Consider the following 21,607-nt stretch of genomic DNA (forward strand, 5'->3'; position numbering starts at 1 on the left):
CCTCTTCCAGAAATCTGAAATGAAGCTCTGTGATAGGCCCTGTGACTGCCAATGTGTTGCTGCAACCGGTGTGCCATCTATCTCAGGTATCTGGATCCTGCGGCCTAGCCGCACTATATATGCAAAGTAGGGGGCATCCAAAGTCTCCTCCCGATCCGCAGGATCATGCCAAGTCCACTCTCCTGGGTCCCACTACAGCCGCATGAGAGGTTAGCACTCCCAAATCCATAGCCGCCGTAGTCTCTCCTTAGTCACCTTGGCCGGTGCTGGATCTATGTGCCATTCCCGTGCCCGAAAACCGATCACCCTCACGCTCTACAAGGTGCAGCCTGTGAAATCCTTCAAGGGAAGCTCTGATCTCTCTAGTCTACCCTGGGATCCAATAGAAAAAGTGAGCAGACCGCTGTCCTCATCTGCTCCGTGGACCACCATGAGGATATCGTGTCTGGTAAACACTCCTAACCACACTGGGGGGAGGTTGGGTCTGGAATAGGCATCAAACACTCCTGAGGGATAGCTGAGTCAATGTCGATGCTGAGCCTATCTCGACCCGGTAACTACCTTAATGCAATCTAATCTCCAAGAGACTTGGCTGGTCCCGTGCTCAAGGCTGCCCACGATACATGCGGTCGGGCCCCTAACATGGCCACTGGGTAAACGGATCACGAGGTTCCAGACCAAAGGCTGCCGGAGCCGCTCCTCTGAGGCAATTGGAACTATCTGTTTGAGGGCTGGCCTAAGATGATCCCAAGCCGAAGTAAATTGGCTGCAAATCTTTCCTCAAAAGCTCGGCTAAAACCACGGGCTCGCATCTCTGTGAAGATCCATGTGGTACTCTGCCACGGGCCCCCAAGGCTCAAAGTGCGGGCTGAAATCCAGGCCAATAAGAAAACCTTTCAGGGCTCACCACCGAGAAGGAGTCCTCTGACAATCAACTTGCCCAGCAGGGCACAACTCTCAATAGCAGGATCGATGAGGCCAAGCCCCCCTCTGCTACGTGGCTAAATGATCACTCAACATGCCACCTTGGCCCTAGCTGGCCTCCCATCACTTCTGGCCCATAAGAAGTTCCGGATCAATCATTGTACCTGGCCAATGCATGCCCGAGAAAAGGCCCAGCACGTAGTGATGTACCACATGGTGGCTAGAAGTACCTTGTTCACCACCACCACTCTGCCTGCTAGGGAGAGCCTCACCGAGCTCCAATATAAAAGCTTCTTCCGAATACTCAAAAGAAGCGGAGTGAGCTGCTGCTCGGGAGAGAGATCAATGCCAACCTGGCAACCGAGATAGCGAACTGGAGTGTCCCTCGGATCCACCCGAAAGCCTCAACTGGTCGCCAAGTCGGGGTGGGTGCTAAACCTACCCAAAAACCACACAACTTTCCCTCGAGCTCAACTCCACACACTGCACTCCAAGTAAGCTCGTAAACCTGTGGAGCTTCTTTGTGCCCAATGCCTTCGTGAAGATGTCAGCCACCTGATCCTCTGTGCTGACATATACCAGATCTACATCTCCTGCTAGAACCTTCTCCCTCACAAAGTGATAATGCACCTCAATGTGCTTCGTTCTAGCATGATATACTGGGTTACTGGCCAACTGTATGATGCTGCATCATGTACACTTCTTCTTGCAAATCACCATGCAAGAAGGCATTCTTTACATCCATTTGATGTAAAGACCAATCCTTCGCTGCAGCCATAGCAATGACAGCTCTCACGGTCGCCATTCTTGCAACCGAGCTGAATGTCTCCTCATAGTCTATGTCATAAGTCTGCGCATAGCCCTTGGCAACCAATCTTGCCTTGTACCTGCTCATTGAACCATCAGCATTGTGCTTGACTTTATACACCCACTTACATCCAATTGCCTTCTTTTCCTTAGGCAAAGGCACTAACTCCCATGTTGCATTTGCATCCAATGCTACCATCTACTCATCCATGGCATCTTCCCATTTCTTATTTCCAATTGCTTGCTCAAAGCAAGTGGGCTCAACCTCCTGTATTGCTTTTACCATGTAAGCATAATGATGGGCTGTATATCCATCATATCTCAACCTGTCAACAGGGTATCTAACTCTCGTAGACCTGCATACACCTGGATCACTGCCACGTGTCCTCATAACAACCCTGGTTCTCCTTACACCAGGAGTAACCACAGACGGAATGCCAAGCTCCTCATCAAGGCTCTGCTCAGAGCCACTAGAGTCACCATCCACATATGAGTGACCTGCTGACACATCACGCACAAAAGGTTGATCTACCTTTTTCTTCCCTTTCCGTGATACATGTGTACCTGCATCATTCCTCAACTTGCCTGACCATGGGCTAACATTGGATCCACTACTCGAGGACTCCCCAGGTCCACTCAGCACTTGTGATTGCTGCTCTACATGTGGTGCAACATCAGCACTTCTTACATCTGCATCTTCTGTTGCCTTCACTGGTGCATACCAACTACTCATCTCATCGAAGATAACCTCTCTGCTTACTCGCATCTCACGAGTGGTAGGGTTATAGCATCTATAACCTTTTTGCTCCATAACATAACTAATGAAGATGCATTTCTCTGCCTTTGCATCCAACTTTGTTCTCACTTCATCAGGAACATGTACATATGCAATACACCCAAACACTTTCAAGTGAGACACATCCGGTCTTATGCTTGTAAAGTTCTGTTCAGGAGTCATACCATGAACAACTGCAGTGGGTGTCCCGTTCATAATATACACAGCAATTGCTACTGCTTCTGCCCAAAAGTAATGCGGCATATTCTTTTCAACCATCAAGGCACGTGTCACTTCTGCAATGTGCCTATTTTTCCTTTCTGCAACACCATTCTGTTGCGGAGTGTACCTACACGTAAACTGCCTCTTGATTCCCTGCTTTCTCAGGAAATCGCTGAACTCATTGGAGAAATATTCTCCCCCACCATCTGATCTTAGGCATTTTATTTGCATGACTTTTTCCTTCTCGACCAAGGCTTTAAATCTCTGAAAGTGAGCAAACACCTCACTTTTCTCCTTTATGAAATAAACCCACACTTTCCTCATGTAACATAGTACCTGTAACCTGCAATTGTTGCAGTCTTGGTTGGTCCCCATACAACTGAATGTATGACATCCAATGGCCTCGCACTGACATGCTTTTCAAGTGGGAAAGCATGTTTGGCCTACTTACCAAGTTGGCATGCTTCACATACCTTATGCATACCGTCAACCTTAAACTTTGGCAAACCTGCAACAATATTTTGGGCCTGCATAGACTTCAGTCATTGTACATTCACATAACTAATGCGCTTGTACCATATGTCAATATCTGCAATGACACCCGTTCCATGCGCAAACATGGCTGCCTTTATCTCAGACATATTCACATCCAAAGTAAACATCCTCCCATTTACGTTACCCTTTGCAACCAAACGACACTTATTTTTGAAGTCTTCCACAAAACATTCTTGAAGATTAAACCTCACTTATAGACCCTGCTCAACCATCTGTCCAACAGAAACCAGGTTCTTTGTAACATTTGGAACATGAAGTACATCAATCAAGTACTTCATTTTGCCATCCTACATAGACAATGGCACTTTACCACCATGCGCAATGGGATGCGCAGTATCATCACCTGTTTCTACATAACCTGGTTTTTTCATTTTCTGCATATCTCTAAACCACTCAGCATGACTGGTCATGTGGTTAGAGACGCCAGAATCCACATACCATATATCTTGAGATCCTAACACATCCCCTGTTATGGAACTAAGCATGTGCTACATCACAAGCAGATGTTCACTTCTGTCATCACCTCCATGTTTGCTAGATGATGCATAGTTGCCTTACTGCAACTTCCCACTTTTAATGTCATTCTACTTTTTGTAGCAGTCCTTTACCATGTGTCCTGATTTGCCACAGTAATAGCACTCTATGCTATTTGAATTTTGATTTCTTTGCCAACCACCTCGGCCTCTTTGGCTCCCACTGCCTCTAGACTAGCCTCTTCCACCTGTGTATGATTGCTGCTGTGAATCATTGGACTGTTGTTGTCCTGAATTCTAATTTCCTCGTTGGCCACCACCTCGGCCTCGACCACGGCCTCTACCTCTGCCTCTACCTGAATTAGCCTGTTCCGATGTGTTCTTACTTTGTGAAGAAGAATCCTCACCTAAAGCCTTTTCTTCTATGATCAGCATAGATATCAAGTCCCGAAAGTTAGAAATATTCTCTCCAACTGCAATGGAGGTCTTGAATGGCTTGTACTCTTTGCCAAGCCCATTCAGACAGACACTCACCAAATCATCATCCTCCACTGATACATTGATAGATCCAAGGGATTCAACAATGCCCTTGATCTTTAAGGCATAATCATTGATGGACATGCTTTTCTTTTCCACAGTATGCAACTCTTGCTTTAACTGCAACTTCCTTGCCTTTGTGTTAGTCTGGAGTGTTTGCATCCTGTATGTGTCCTATCATAGTGGCTTGTACTCTTTGCCAAGCCCATTCAGACAGACACTCACCAAATCATCATCCTCCATTGATACATTGATAGACCCAAGGGATTCAACAATGCCCTTGATCTTTAAGGCATATTCATTGATGGATATGCTTTTCTTTTCCACAGTATGCAACTCTTGCTTTAACTGCAACTTCCTTCCTTTGTGTTAGTCTGGAACATCTGAACCAGATTCTGCCATGCAACTGCTGGAGTGTTTGCATCCTGTATGTGTCCTATCGTAGTGTCTGTGACACTTTGAAAGCCAGTACATGACTTTTCTTGCATCCTCATTCCAATCCTTGAATGCCTTTATATCTGCAGGAGTGGCATTCTCCTCAGATAACTCTGGAGACTCCTCATTGTCTCCTTCTACATAATCCCAAAATCCTTTATCCATTAAGAAATTGGTCATTCTGAACTTCAAGGCATGGAAGTTATTCTTATTTAGCTTCTTACTAACAATCTGATTAATTCCGTCAGACATGTTTTCCTGCACCAATCAAATAACTTGCAAACAGACAACTTCTATATGCAACCTGTAATACAGCAGTATCTCCTGTAACTGTTGTAGCAGCGGTACTTCAGCACAGCCTATGTGTCACCAAATGTGACTAGAGTACATGTACTTCAGCACAGCCTCTAGTCACCAAATGTGACTAGAGTACATGTACATACACCTAGTATCAACAATACATGTGCAAACCCTGTCTGCACTTCCAAAATGCACTGCTGCACTACAATAACCAGATTTCAAGCAAAAACAGTTCTCTACCAAAACTTTCAAAAACTGTCGAAAATACCTTGCAGTGACGAAACGAGGCCCATAACGCGCCTGAAACGCGAATCCAACCGAAAAAACTTCGTCCAATAGAACAAAATACTTGCCCTGTAGCTCTGCTCTTGCGAAGACAGCTCCTCAATCGGAGATGTGTAGCTCCTAGAGCTACTGAGAGGATGTTGTACCTAAAACAAGAAGGGGAAAGAGATGATGGTGCTCTTACCCGTGTAGTACCGCTTCCTTCCTTGCTTGTTCTTGCCTCTTGCTTACCTCCTTAGCTCTCACACGAACCAGGCTCTGATACCATAAAGATAATGTGGGGGAGAGGGAGAGCTTCAAACCCTAGCAAGCAAACACACACACACAAGAGAGAGCAAGACACAAGAGAGATAGATAGCTGAATTTTCTTCTATCTTCTTCTTCTCTACTCAACCAACATAACATAAAGATAAGAGTACACACTATATGGGTTAGTACTTAACTACTACAACATACAAGGGTCGGTCCATAATGTGAACCCGACTAAATGAGTTGGCGCTATAACTATGCCAGTCTCTAGTAATCCAAAATGGCTGTCACACAGCCTGTCATCCCACTGGCCGCAGATCACCCATAATCTCACCAACCATGCCAGTGGTGTAGATGCGGAAGCTATCACCAAGGCGGGTCATCAATGTCTACCATAGCACTAGTTGAGCTCGATATCTCAACAGAGAACACTCGCAAGAAGTAAGATCTTTCATAGCACAAAACTTTAAAACTTTAATAGAGAGCGAGAAGTATATTGTATTACTGAAGTGACACAATAGATAGCAAAGCCCCACACCATTGTGCTCTTGTGAAGTGAGCTTCGATGGCTGGTCTGGAATTGCTAAGATGAAGGTTGTATGCTAGTAGAAGCTAGGGAGTAAACTCATAGTGATGACTAATGAACTGTGTGGAGAAAGGAGTTGGCCGTGAATCTATATTGGCATGCATATGTAGGGCAGCAATGACATGACTGAGTATGCTGCAATCATAGTCGGTGCCACCGTCCGTGGTGTAGACTCGGTCCATAAAGATGAACTAGCCATCCTGGCTCATCTTAGACCCCATTAGAGCCCCACAATGTCAGGACAGGGTGTCCAAGAGTAAAGTCTACCTACTCCATCCGTTATGAGATAATCGTCCAGTGTAGCATGTAGCCTATTTGGCAATGTGCCAAATCTAATCCAAGACATCTAGCCTCCTAGGCCACCTTCCCGTGTGAATATGGGGATGCCGGGCACCCGGGGTGCTCAGCCATGGCTACTTGTCATAATGGGGACCATACAAACATAAGCTAGTCCGTGCCTCGGCAATACAATATGAGGGTGGAGCATTGATATCTATCACATTAATCATCCAGATATTTATGCTAAGACACCTCCACTTAGACCCCCTGAGATGGGGATGGAGAGCTCACTTGAGAGGTCACTTGTCTGGCCCGTAAATGTTTAGTCCAATCTTAACAGAGAACAAACATGCTCAATTTCCTTACTGCCAAGTGGCAACAATGCATTCCTCATAAGTAGTTTGTTACCCCAAGAGCCTTTTTCATCTCATAAGCAGTATATTTCATAAAGAAATCAGACTACTTGATGGTTCGATGACAAAAACATGATTAAAATAATTACATTTTCTTGTCAGGGATTCAAAACTTACTAATTTTGTCTTTGATCTGGTCTGAAGTAAGCATTTTTAATTTGTTCTCCACTTGCTCATTTATATTTTGAAAGACTTGTTTGTGCCAGCGTTGGTGTAAGCCCCGCCTCTTCTTTGCGAGCATGTGATCATGTTTTGCAACCAGCTCATTCATTTCTTTCATGACACCCTCGTCTCCAACAATCCCAGTAATGTAAGAGCTGAACATTTTTCGAAACTGAGCCTCTTTCCTGATTGCTAGAATCTCATTCCGACTTTTGATATCCTAAAAAGCAAGACCGAACAGTAGAGGACACCCCTTAGTCATTGGAACTAATAAAGAGCTATTTCCTGAGAAAGCTAAATCAAGGAGCCTCACAACCTCTACAATAAAGTTGGACAGGCAGCTTACAATCAGGCTGTACTAGACTTGAAAAGAATGATGGGAAAACTTTGTTAGAGTTGATTCCATGTTCTTAATGGCCAGACTCGTTATTACAAAACCCTACACAAGACCTGGTCGATTGATTAATCTGTGCCCTTAGTTTATTTGTTTGTCTTGAATATACAGAACTTAGGGGGAGAAAAACTCTCATGGTGATGACTGCTTGTTGAACAATTCAAACTCTACAAATGCAACACAAACAGCACAACTCCTCTCAGATCTCACAATGGAAGGCCTCCAGTGAAGTATTAAAACCTCCATTTCTTCTTCAGTCAGATTCAAAAAATTGCTCTGCTGTTTGCACCTTCCTTGAAGACCAAATTGCTGGCATAACCATCTCCTCCTCTCTTTGTGAGTTGAGACTGGAGTTTTCTGCAGTTCCTTTTAAGTACAACGATTTCAACTTTGTATCTGACAGAAGTGTTAACATCTACATAAAAATTCAGATCACAGGACCTGCAATTACCTTGCATGACTAATGCAGCCAAATGTTGCACAAGAGTAGAGGTCATGAAGCCTACACTTATAAATGTCATTTCATCGTCAACAAAGGATACTCGAGCAAGTCGATGCAAATTGTTTAGTATTATGACACCTTGGCTATTACCATCAACATTTTGATGACAACAATTCTCTGCCAACGATTCTGCATTATTGGGAGGAGCTTCTCCAATTATTTCATCATTCCAATCAGGCATCGATCCAGAAAAAGGTTCTTTAGTCAGGTCCACATTCAAATCAAGATTCAGGCCAGATGTAGGTTCTTCAGGTGCTCCTTGCCTTGACAAAGATATTCCTTCGAAATCCATTGCCTCCACTCAGAAAATTATGCTGTTCTCTCTTTCCCGTAGCAGCTGAAGACTGATCTGAGAAACTAGAAAAGAATGAGTATAACCCTTGTACACTTCTGGTTTGCAATTCAAACTGGTATATAGCTTGTTTCACTTATCGCACTAAACAAAAAATCTTCAACCAAAGACTATCATCCTTAATGCAATGGCATGCTCGTGACAATACAAATCTCTCTCTCTCTCTCTCTCTCTCTCTCTCTCTCTCTTCAGCCCATCCAGGCTTCGAGATATACACATTACAGTATGTTATTTCCCACCAGAGCCGTTTGCCTTAGCACAGGATTTGTTGCAGGATGGACAGCCACCATATGCCCTATTGTCTACAGATATTGTGGAGTTCGCATTCCCCGCCCCACCTCTGCCAGCCTTCTCACCACTACCAATGTCACCAAAGCACTATTGAAGCTACACAATGATAGAGCCAAGGACTGTGAGGACCTCCGTACGGAGCACTTCGCACACAGATCCACCACCTTGGTTCCTATCCTTAGCCATATCCTTTTTTTAGGGATATATATATATATATTATAAAAGCAAGAAATATACAATATCTCAAACATTTGACACCATTCATTGAGATACAATGATCCGCCCAAACCATGGGCTCCATCATGAAACAACCCAAACAGAAAAGGACTTCACCTCAATGCTTTATCTTCTTCTTCTTAACTTTAATCTCACTTGCATAAGAAAGTTGAGATCTTACAAGATCTTCAACTGTTCAATAGGGATTTGTGTGAAGGCCTTTCCCCCTCCTAGACCACAAACACCATTGTCCCCATCCATAAGGCAAGAGACCCTACGGACCCCAATAACTACCGGACTATCATGATTGGCCATACTTTGGACAAGATCTATGGGGTTGTATTGGAGGCAGAGATTGGCCCTCTGACAGAGAGGCACATGTAAAGAGCACCAGGACATGCACATTTTAGGAGGAACTATTCAACACTGGATCATATCTTTACCCTCAAGAAAATAATCAAGGAGGCTCGGGCACACCGGCAGCAAGTTTATTGTTGCTTTGTGGATTTCTGCAAGGCTCTTGACTCAATCTCAACTCCCCACATCACGACTCCTTGGGCACTTATAGGAGCTCCACTTCCGAGTGGTCATTAGCATCTTCTACAGCAAAACCCTTATATGTAAGGAGCTTGACATAGACTTGCCGAGCATTGTGAAAAGAGGTTGAGAACCTTGCATTGGGTCTCCTTGGTTGTTTCCATGATGATTTTGTTTCCTATAGAGGAAGGTCTTAGGAGGGGAAGTATGTTATGTACCTAACACTAATCCTTGGGATTGGGTCATAATCCTTGATTACTCGCTATTTTATAGCTGGATTGTATTTATAGCGGCAATGGTCATTATATAAGTGACTTAAGAGTTATTGTGATTCATTCAGTCATAGAGTTGCCTCTGATGGTCTGTGCCTGTCAAACAAATCAACATAAGCCATGGCTAAGCATGATTCAAAGTGATTAGGACTTAAATACAAGTCATTAACTTAAATACAAGTGATTAACTTAATCAAAAATGTGATTAGCATAATTAGGACACAATGTAGGAGAAATAGAGTATGTTTCATTCATGAGAGTGTGTAACTATTTGGCCCTCCTAGCTCTATTTCACATGCTGGAACCCATGCCCAAATACTAGACAGGTAGATGAAAGCATGGGAACAAGGACCATGAAGTTTTCAGATGAAAAAGCACCAATCTTGGCCAAAAAGCAAAGAAAAGCAAAAAGTCAAACTGTGTTGACCGCGGGCTGAGGACACCTCTGACAAGAGGAGACTGAGCCAAACGAAAAAGCTAAAAGCTGCTTTTTCAAAAACCAGCTCGAGGGGCAAAAAACAAGGCCTTGAAGCTACAAAAGCATGAATCAAGAACTTTGGTCATATTTGACTATTTAAAAGAGGAAAAGCAAAAAAGCAAAAGCAAGGCATGGCAAAAAGCAGGGACCCCTTTCAAGTATATAAGAAGCTTGTACCCTCTTGAAGATGGGGAGAACTCGTGGTGAGCCTTCTTGGGAAGAGCAAGAAAGCATCGTGATCATCTTCATTATCTTCTCCACCACCTTGTGCCTCTACACGGCCATCATCTTCCTCCTCAACTGTTCAGCCACCGCTTCAGAGCCGCCACCACCGCCGTCGGCTGAGACGCCACTTCCACCACCGCCGGCTGAGACGCCACTTCCGCTGCCCCAGAACCAGCTCCACCAGCTGAGACGCCACTTCCGCCTGCGCCCGCCTCAGCCGCCCAGCAACATCTGTTCCGCCCGCTTGCTGCCCCTGAGCACTGCACCACTTGCTGCCTCCTACAGCACCGCCGCCTCCTGCAAGCGCCGCCATCATTACCAACTGTATTGTTGCAGCTTCTGGCACCGCTTCTATCACTAGCATTGGATCGCCACCGCCACTTGTGCGCCGCCTTCGACAACCAGAACAACATTGTTTTGGGCATTTAGAACGTTGCCCTTTACGCATACTCCACCTTTGTTCCTCGTATCGCATCACCACTTTTTTCAGGAAAAAGCACAAAGCATTGGCTCTCTTTCGCAGAGCAAGAGTCCCTAGCTTGATATGGTACGACCTTCCAAGACTCGATTCGCTTATGCGTACATGGTCTTGGAGCGTTTGCAAAGACTCCATGATCCTCTACAAGCCACCGTGGTTGATCCAGCTTGGAAAGATCCACGACATTGCAATTCGGAGCCTACAAAGTATGTCCAGCACAAGCTCTTGGATGAGACTTTTTGGGAAGAGACAAAAAAGATCATCAAGTTACTGAAGCCGCTGTTCTTTCTCTTGCGCATGACAGACATGGAGGGATCTACCATGGGTCTCCTCTACCATATGTTTAGGAGGATGCGGCTAGAGATTAGCCGATCCACAGTGATGTCTCCAGACAGGTATGCTAAAACTTCCATGCACCAAGCGTATGCAACACGTCACATGTTTATAGTTTAAACTTATTTTAAAATTTAACTTTGGTTTTTTTTCCTCTCTAGAATAAATGAGCTAAAACAAATTATAGAGACGGGTTGGGCATGGATGTGCCGCCCAATTCATGGCATGGCCACACTCCTTCATCCTCTTTATAGGAAGGATGACACCGTGAGCAATCCAGAGCTTCTTACCATGCGTGACATGTACTTGGAGGCAACCTATCCTCAAGAGGAGAAGACAGAGGTAAAAAATTATATGGTGTCCTACATGCATAGCTTGGGCGCCTCTTTTAGTAGAGCCTCTTGCAACAAGGAAGAGGAGACAAAGGCCCCAATTAATTGGTGGCTGATTTATGGATACAAATCAGTACAGCTCCAACAAGTGGCCTTGCACGTCCTCTCTCAAGTGAGTGACAATAACTTCCTGATTTAGTAAATTGTAATTCACATAAAGATATGTGATGTTCAATCAATTAAAAATAAGTATTCATTACTTTAAAACTTTTATTACTTGTAGGATTGTTCAGCTGGTGCGTGTGAGCGTAATTGGAGTGCCTACTCCTTGATTCACACAAAGATCTACAATAAACTCAAGACAAGTCAGCTGGAACGCTTGATTTATTGCCGAGCCAATCTTCGATTGGTTCAAAATCTCAAGAAACTTGAGCACCCTATGCAGGTGATTTGATTATGTCATGTCATACTACATAGGCATTACTAAATAGGACATACAATGTTAATAGTTATGATGCATGGTTCGTATGCCATGGCTATCACGATTTACATTGAGCATGTTTATTGTTAACAGATTGATCCTCTGTCTTTGGAGCACATTACTACCGAAGAAGTGGTGCAGACCGCATTGAGAAACGAGCAAGATGAGATCATTCGCATGCTGCACAAAGAGCTAGAGAGTATAGATTGTAGGGTGACCCGAGCTACTTTCAGGGCGTATGACATTGAGCCCAATGGGACTTCCCATGATGCGCATGTTATGAAGCGCCGGCCAGGCGAGGTAGACGAGGCACTAAGCGTAGGACTCGTCGAGGACGCGCATCTACCACATCACATGCAGAGACATCAGCTGCAAAGGAGAGGCTAGATGATCGTGAGAGGGGCATCCTCACTTCAGGGTGATCCTTATGCACGCTTTGTAGAGCCCGAGTATGATTCAGATGGGAATGTCCTTACCGATGGAGATGTCCCATCTGATTCGGCTTCATCATCACGTGTTGATGATGATGAGTAGCCTTTGGAGGACCTAGGTTGACCGGAGCACTTTTTACTCTCTTTAGGAGAGGTTTTTTCCCCGTGTCTGTTGTTGTATTGGTTTCTTTACTTGTAGCGCTTTGCGCAAACTCCAGAGTTTTTTTAATCATGATTTCACTGTATGTTCATTTGTATCATTCTCTACTCTGCAATTCAATGTTCAAAGTTTATGTTTCATGAATGGCTATCAATGATGTGTCCTAGTAGACCTCTAAATGATTTAAGTTTATCAAGATTAAAATTTATATATATTTTTAGTATCGTCGTACTCCACGTTCTTTTGCTTGAAGAGCGTACCATATCGCATACCGTACTCGTACTGCACCGTACGAACCGTACGTATGGACCTACCTTGAGATGTGATGAATATAATTATCACTAAGGCCTAATGCAATGATGGTAAAAGCCTTCTCATCCTTACCTTCCCAAGCGACCAGTGATTCCCTTGTCTTAGGTTTTTCTTCTTTCCCATTTGTAATAGCGCATAGACCTTTCTTCATGAGGATGAACTTCACCCTTACTTGCCATGTGTGAAATCCTACCCCATTAAAAACCTATCAATGTGATTGAAGTGGCCATGATGATAAATACCAAGGTCTTACCTAGGAGACTCTCCCAAGCAGTGTCTAATGCTTTACAAAGAATTTGATTAGGAATAAATACAAAGATTAAGCAATGATTAATTATAGCACTCCCAAATTAAAAAATAGTGAATTGGGTGATTTGGAGTGAGCAATCGATGCACCAAATCAAGGGACAAATACAATATGAGCTTGTAGCAACTTCCTAATGGCAAGATTGAATCACCAATTGCATCAAAACACTAAGATTAGATTCAATTAACTAGTGAAGTTAATTCACTGTTATGAACCAAAAAACAAAGCAACTTTGGAGTGATGATTGGAGCAAGATAGACTTGAAGAGAGCTCAAATCCTTTTAGGAAGATGAATAGCAATGTGTTATTTTCAGTATGAAAGAATTAACCATGCGATTAGATGCATAAATCATCAGCTAATTCCAAGAAAAACCAAAGTAGCTCTTTGAACTTGAAGACTAAAAAAACCCCGACCTAGCATCGTTTTTGCTCAATTCTAATGCCACCAACATGTTTGCCGTATCGATTTATCCTCGGGTGTGTAGCTCCAATTAGAGCTTAATGCTCTCAAGCTCCTTCTATTAGAGTTTCCCCTGAGTAAACAGGTGACTAAGTCCTCACCGTCGACCTGTTGCAATTCCTATGGCCTGCATGTGCATCTATGTCTTGGGAAGAGACTCCCAAAAGAGCTTGGCCAATGGTGAAGAGAGTGGAGAGAAATCTACCCACCATTAGCTATGGGTAAAACAAAGAAGGGAGCTTATGAGCTTAATGCTAATTAAGTGATTAATTAGAGATTAAAAATAAATATAAATACTCAAGACAGTTGATCTAAGCTCTGATACCAATTGTTGGATATCATGGAGGCTCAAACACATCAAGATAAGCCATGGCTAAGCATAATTAAGAGTGATTAGGGCTTAAACACAAGTTGTCTTTTTAGAAGAGTGAAGCCAAGGGTGTGAATACTCCAAATAACCTCAGATATTTGTCATGGATATTAGGTGTATTTCCCATAGCCATGGTGTAACAAAGTGATTTTAGGAAAGGCACTAGCCCTTAGACTATTGTACCCTTTTTGATATCTTCTTGATTATTTCATATAATAGACATCTTGTCTTCTTGAAGTACATGGTACTTCCATCCTTGAGCTTTCATAGAAGCTTGCCTATGACCTGGGTTAACACATGGTTTTTCATAGATATGGCTTAGATTCATTTCCCATATCTCAGCTTATCTATCATATCAAATGATCAAGAAGATATCAAAAAGGGTACAATAGTCCTAGGGTTGGTGCTTTTATAGTCCCAAGGCCCACATGCCCTAACACCACGTGTAAATGTCCCTAAGCCCCATGTGTCTAGGCCCATCCCCCATGTGCATGTGCATCCTAAAAACCATTTATTACACATGGACATGGCGGTTCAAAATAGGTGGTCTTGCTGAAGGTCCCTTAGGACAGGCTCTAGTGGTGTGACTGGCTTGGCCTGTGGGGAGTGGAACCCTACCTCCTAGCTCGGTGGAGATTCCTATTGGAATCTCCGGTTTGGAGGTGAGTCTACCCACACCCTTCTATATGTTCTAACCTTGTGTGTTTAGCTTGTGTATCACATGGTCCTATGGGGGCTTTACACCCTATTTGTATCACCAATTAATTGTACATTAAGCCAAGGCATAGTTATTTCTCGTACCGGTACGAACCCATTTGAACCGTACGGTATGGTACGGTGCGGTGCGATATCGTTCGGTACGAGTTTTTTTTTTTCTCTCCACCTTGAAAAAAAAATCCAAATGCTAAAAAATATATAGAAATCCTGCTTAAAAAAAGATTCCAAATGCCCGCAATACTTCGCAACTTTTGTGTCCATTCAGTATTCCATATGGGGTTGCTGAGAGACCTAAAAAATCTGACAAGGTAGACTGGTAGTGTACACTTGATGGGTAGGATGAGAGAATCTTGCTACATCACTTGGAGATCCCTGGTATAGGGAAGCTAGACAGTCAAATCCTCAAGTTATGTATGAGGAAGAAGATTTGGACATGGCCATTTTGATCTAGAGAGGAGTCCCTAAACCTATCACCCTAGATGCACTCCTCGTATTTGTGCAAGGACGGTCCCTTAGTCATAAACGCTACACTGGGAGACCTTTGGTATTGCATTACCCATGCAAGTTCTTTTTTGGAGACAATTGGGAGATCCAACTAGGAGAGACACATCTCCATGTTTTGGTTCCTCAAGCACTGTAGACTCCTCCCCCCGCAACCTTCCCTCACAATCAAGCTTGAAGCTCCATAGTTTGTAAGAGTTTTAAAAAAACCATATTTTATCGTACAGTATCCGAAAATTTCATATCGTACCAAAAATCCCCGTACAGAATCGTATTTTTGTACCGTGACAACTATGAGCCAGGTAGTGTAGATGCACGTCTATGATGGAAAAATTCAAGATCAAGAGGCAATGCCCTATGAGAATGACATAGGGGCAACAATAAGAATGGCAAAGAACAGATGGAGGAATTCAACACATCAAGAGGCAATGGCCTACAAGAATGACATACTGACAACAATAAGAGCGGACATGGAGGAATGTTTTGATAGCAATATCCAGGTGCAGGCCTATTTGGAGGGCTCTGGACAGTTCTTGGGCAGCCCTAAAGCAGCCCCCAAGGCCCAACCAGGTGAGGGGTATGTGAAAGGGAATGAATGGGGCTCTCTTTGTAAATTGGACCACATGGGCATCTAAAAGGGACCAAATGGGAAGTCCCAAGGCTGGTATCAGGGGAGTGGGGTCCTTGGTATCTCCTAAACTGGGAGTACCGCCATTCCGTGTGCCGAGTCCATTCGATGCTGATGCTCTGGTTGATGATGCGGTCAAGAGTAGCTCATTTGCATGTGCAGATGTCCACACTTTAGTCCGCATGCTCAGCAACACGTATTCCACACTTCGCTGTCATCAAAATCCCGCACTTTGACGCTCTCTTATACAGAGGTATTCTGCCCTTGGACACTTTGGGCACCTACAGAGCCCTATTTGCATCAAAGGATACAACCAATTAAGTTTATACTCAGCCAGGGTACTGTAGATAGACGCCTATGATGGAAGAATTCAAGATCAAGGCAATGGCCTACGAAAATGACAGACTGGCAGGGAACAGATGGAGGAATGTTTTGACACCAATATATGCGGGTGTGGGCCTGTTTGAAGGGCCTTGGACAGTTCTTGGGCAGCCCCAAAGCCCAGCCAGGTGATGGGGCCCTTCTTTTTGTGTGTGTGTGTGTGTGTGTGTGTGTGTGTGTGTGTGTGTGAGAGATAAAAACTTGCGGAAAGCAGCATGCATGCAATGCGAGGAACGCTAGAATTTATGTGGGAAAAGATAGCAGGGCTGCTTTACGATGCGCAGTCGCAAAGGCAAAACCAATTTGAGTACCTTGGTATCATGTCTATTGCCGATGCTCCTGCTTTCTGGCGGGGCAACGATCGCCCTCATCAATGGAAGGTTTTCTTCTTTTGAAATATTTCTTGAATATGAATTGCGAGAAATCTCGAATCAAAAATATCGTTTTATTATTGCGCGCCTGAAATTTATAGAAGGTACGACGTACTTGTTTTTGAGTGTTGAACATGTGCAATGTTCCACCAAAACTGATTATCCTCTCTGCTGCATGACAAACTAAGAACAATCACGAGCAGGAAACTATTCGGTTTCTGACTGCCTGGAAGTATCAAGAAGCTTCAAGTCGCAACTCAACCTACTGTGTCACGGTAATCAAGGTGCAAGAGAAATTTGCTAACATCAAAACTCTCTACTGAAATTGGATCGAACCACTAGTCAATACCTCACTATACAGCTTTGGATAATAGTCAAAAAAGCGGATAACTTGGACATTTGCATCATCGCAGACATGGCCCATAAACCATACATCTGCCACATCAACAAAGGTATGGCCAATGAACTGGACACGTGCCATATCAGAGGCTAGTGCACTCACCCCATGAACTAGGCATCCAACAATCCTAATTTCTAAATAACTATCTCACCAGAAGCTAAAACATCTACCTCAATGGAACATTGTACACCCACACAAGTGAAACATCCTAGCATCCCATAACACCATAACATACCCCATACGCGTCTTATAATCCATCACTCCTCAGCTTGCAAATCTTTCAATAGATTTCCTAAGGTTGGTAGCAATCCGAGAAACCTATTGATTTCAATATCAATGAAATCTGGTCTGAATCCAAATCTCTACAAAATATATGTGCATATGCCAAGATCCATCAAAACTCTAGCAAAGCATAACCGCTTTACCCAAAATATATAGACCCAATCATAATTGCAAATGCCAAGTAACAACATAATACTCTCTCATATCGTCTACAATCCACAATCTCATTCTTCCTTCCATCCAATAAGTGATTTCTCAAATCAATTGCCGCTTCTAGTTAGTCCAGAAATCCACCAAATAGGAATATAGATGTATCCAAAAACCCTACATGTAGCGGATCCTAATGTCAAATACACTCCATACAAGACCCCTTTTAGATATAGATTAAGGAAGCTTAATGAGTAAGATTGGTAACTTCAATGGACAGAATTCAGCAATCTTTCACGACGAAGATAATGCACAAGATAGAGAGATAAGTGCAAATATATATATATATATATATATATATATATATATATAGAGAGAGAGAGAGAGAGAGAGAGAGAGAGTCGGACATAGTATTGGGTCCCGAGTACCCTCTACAAGGCCCGAGTCGGAGGGAGAGAGAGAGAGAGAGAGAGTCGGACACAGTAGCGGGTCTCGAGTACCCTCTACAGGGCCCCCACCACGAATGGTGTATTTGCTTTATTAGAATGATGCAAATCTGTAAAAGTATTCTTGTTCTTGACCTTTCACATTCACCTTGGTGACTTTCCCTTGGCTATCCTCGCCCTTGGAATTCAGCAACCCTTTTGTGAATGCTAAGATGAACAATTGAATTTCATGCCTATGCTATGTATAGTGCCTCTAGTGCTGGTCTGTTTGCTCTTACAGGGATCAGCCTGCAGAAAAACCTCCACGACCTGCAATTAAATGCCATTTTCAGGCACCTTTCCACATGTGATCTGGCCGCCTTTCTGATGTTGTCCAGGCTATTGCCTAGGACTATGCGTTGGCTTGCCCATACTGTCCAGCCTACTTGGATACTGGCCAACAAACTGACTATGGGCTGGCTAACTTGGCCCATAGCCCCTCTAGGCATGGCTACCTTGCTACCCAGGCCCTCCAAGCCTGGCCAACAGCATGCCCTAGCCAATGGTGGTTATTGGGCTTGGCCATGGGCCTCTCGGCTCCCTAGGGTGGCCTAAGCCTACCCAATCTCCTAGTCTAGAGATGCCAATCCCTTTCTGGAGTAGCCCAAAGGGCTCCCCCCTTCTCCTACATGCAATTACATGCTTCCTTAGACCCAAGTGCCTGGTATCTGGTTACAAGCCCAACATCTTGAACACCTAGCATCATTCCAGGATAATGCACACCTAACCAAGACCATGTACGAGACTTGTACACCTGACCTTATCCTTAGAGTGGAACCTGGCTCACTTGTCCCGGACTGGGGTTCACATGGGACCAGTTTTCCATTCCAAGTCTTGCACCTACTTTACAGATATATCTACGTGGCATCCAAGTGCAGGATACATGTGACAGATCAATTTCTTCCCGATTCCACCTTGACACAACCTGAAGAACACTAACTTTCAGGTTAGCCCACCCACCACATCAATCTACCCTATATGACATTCCCTCTTATGTCCTTCCATAATCTTTGGGGCTACCATAGGTATAGAACACTTGTCTATGGCAATCTTGCCCCAAATAAAGATCATGAGGCTATCATAAGTGTAGAACACTCATCCACGACAATCCTGCCTCAAGTAAAATTGTGTTTGTAGCAAAACATTGGCCCAAATCATAGAAAGATCTTGATTATGCTATCACATGTAAACCCTATGAACCTCAATTTAAGATTCACGGAATGCTACTTTTACTCATATGAGAAGTTCTTCAATCTTATTATTGTTGCCTTGTAACTCCTTGTAGAGACCTTCCAATTGTTTTCATGTTGGTTCAGGACCCTGTCCAGCACCTTCTGCTTGCGACTTCTTGGTGTTTTCCTCCACAGTCTTGATGTATGCCTCCAGCTCTTGTAGGTTCATTCTGGCTATTCCCCTCTAGTTGCTACCTTGGGGGCCTAAGCAAGTTGGGTGGGATAAGGAAGGCAAAGGGGGTGCACGAGATGAACACAGTCGTGCACAGCAAGTACATGGCACAAAGGGGGTGCACCTAGTAGTGCAGTGAATAGTGTTGGATGTAGGGTTTACGGATCTCCACTTGTGAGCCTCCTTGAGGGGACATTGGAGTGCATATGTATAGTGTTATATTTACGGGCATGTGAACAATCTCAATTCCCTTGTGCTCCATCTTTCTCTCTTATGCAAGAGTGTGTGTGTTCATGTAATCAAGTGTTTCTCTCTCTCCTCTTCTCTCCCATTGAATGTGTGTTTTTCTAACATGGTATCAAAGCTTTGGCTTTAAGCTGTCTTGGTGTGTGTTGTTGCACTTAACAAAGAATCGACTCCTTTTCATCTTGTGCTGCTGCTGCTGCAAATGCACGTGGAGCTATGCATGTGAAGCCTACTACAATTCACTCGAGTTCTTTCTTGTGTTGCTGGTGTTGGTGTCTTGTTGAAGTTCAGTTTTTGCTGCCATAGCAAAGTTGACTGTGCACACAGCCATAGGGAAGCCAGGGTGAAGTGGTGTGCTGCTGCTGTTTTTCAACTTGTGGGGTTGAAAACGCCGCCTATATGCTGTTTTAAATCTCGTGGAGTGACGATTCTAAAAATGCTGCTTTTCATCGTGTAGTAGTGAAAATGCAAGAGCTTCTGTTGCCGCTCATCGTATGAAGAAAGGGTCTGCTGAAAAACACAGATTTAGTGTTGATTCTTCATCTCGTGACGGGAGAAGAGGTGACTAAGCCCATCTTCAGCAAAACACAAGTGTGGTGCAACTCTTCATCAAGCCCAAGTTGCCGAGAGGACTGTTTTTGGTTCAAACACAAAGGGGGAAAGCTGGTTTTTCTACTACAAGTGGTGCTTTGGCTGCAAATACAAGGATTCGTGCACTATTGGTTGAGGTTTTTGATTGGTTTAGGGTTGAAGCATGGCTTGTCTACTACCTCTATTGGGCTCTCAGAGCTAAGCACGTTGGATGGATTCGTGCACTATTGGTTGAGGTTTTTGATTGGTTTAGGGTTGAAGCATGGCTTGTCTACTACCTCTATTGGGCTCTCAGAGCTAAGCACGTTGGATGGATCCAAATATCCATTGTGGAAAGTAAAGATATGGAGTCAACTTGTGGAGTTGAAACCATGAGGTCCAAAGAAGAGTCTCACATCCACGTTGAGAAGGAGACTTTTCATTGAGGATGATAAAGGTGTTGTTGATGAAGAAATAGTTGACCCACAATTGATTTGCAGATTGGGAGGAGCATGATGCTCAAGCCTTTTCCTTGATTATCATGACCACGTCAGATTTCCGTGATTCCGCTCATTCTACTAAGGCTTGGAGGATTTTAGGACAGTTTGAGACGAAGAGCCTCACGAGGGTGATCAATTTGGAAAGTCAGCTATATGGTTGTCTCTTAATGAAGGTGCCTCTATCATTTCTTACATTACTCAGGTGAGGACTTATGGGACAAGTTGGTGGCCATTGACTCCAAAGTTGACAATACACAATCGGCACATACAATCTTAAGCAAGTTGCCTCCTTCTTATCGTAGTTTTGTCACTTGTTTGACAGTTGGGCATAGGGATAAGCCTCTTGATTTTGAGGAGGTCTCCGCACAAGCACTGATACTTGAAGAATAGATGAGGAACAAAAGGTTTGAGCAAGTAGGTAAAGATGAGGAGCAGGCTTTTTTGGTCCATCATTCGGCACAAAGAAAGAAGAAAAGAGGAAGTCAAAGTCAAAGGTGATGTGTTGGTATTGTGATAAGAAGGGCCACACCATGAAGGTCTGTGAGGTGAAGAAAAAGGACAAGGCTCAGCGTAAAGCAAAGAAGGCAGCTTCTAGTTCTTGACGACACCAAGGCTTCAAAGGTGGCTGCTAGTGCGGTGGCAGCTACTATGTTGACTTCGACAGATGTAATGGCATTTTTCAATGCTGATCGGTCCTTTTAGCCTTGAGCTGACCTTTTACATCTCTTTGGATCCAAAGGGATATGTGGAAGGAAGAGGGAGATTGATTCTCCCCGATTATTTGGATGGGGTCTTCATCGGCAAAGTTAGAGTGCACACTAGTGCTGAGGAGATTTAGGGTGGCAACACCTAGATTGGTCATAGGTCGCTCCCAAACACCGGCCATTGTCTTCTTTGGAGGACTAGAGTTGTTCATCATGATCTAAGGTAGTATGTCAAATGCAGATAGCTCATCTAGGAGATGTAGTGCAATGAGGCATGAACTCCAGAGTAAAGGGGAAATTCTTTCACTTGTACGGCATCATTGGTTGTGGAGCTAAGA

The 21,607-nt window shown here is 43.9% G+C and overlaps 1 protein-coding gene across 9 annotated transcripts in view; it reads right to left on the bottom strand.

Annotated features, from left to right (window-relative positions):
* The window catches only part of LOC147626179 (uncharacterized), an 82,554-nt gene extending 65,692 nt beyond the window's left edge, over window positions 1-16,862 (bottom strand). For 2 of the 9 annotated variants that reach the window (XR_015268558.1, XM_086816296.1), the window contains exons 1-4: window positions 16,472-16,638; window positions 7,939-8,247; window positions 7,607-7,753; window positions 6,958-7,222 (exon numbers count right to left, since the gene is read on the bottom strand). Coding sequence is in view for 8 of the 9 variants with exons in the window: in XM_086816296.1 (XP_086672422.1) it covers window positions 6,958-7,222; window positions 7,607-7,753; window positions 7,939-8,190 (664 nt within the window). In the remaining variant the exon portion in view is untranslated. The other 7 variants (XM_086816295.1, XM_086816294.1, XM_086816290.1 and 4 more) reach the window with 7 other exon arrangements.
* Between the last annotated feature and the right edge of the window lie 4,745 nt (window positions 16,863-21,607).

This window comes from Cibotium barometz, chromosome 22 (assembly GCF_041138505.1).
Source record: "Cibotium barometz isolate CiBa-2024 chromosome 22, ASM4113850v1, whole genome shotgun sequence".
Taxonomy (NCBI): domain Eukaryota; kingdom Viridiplantae; phylum Streptophyta; class Polypodiopsida; order Cyatheales; family Cibotiaceae; genus Cibotium; species Cibotium barometz.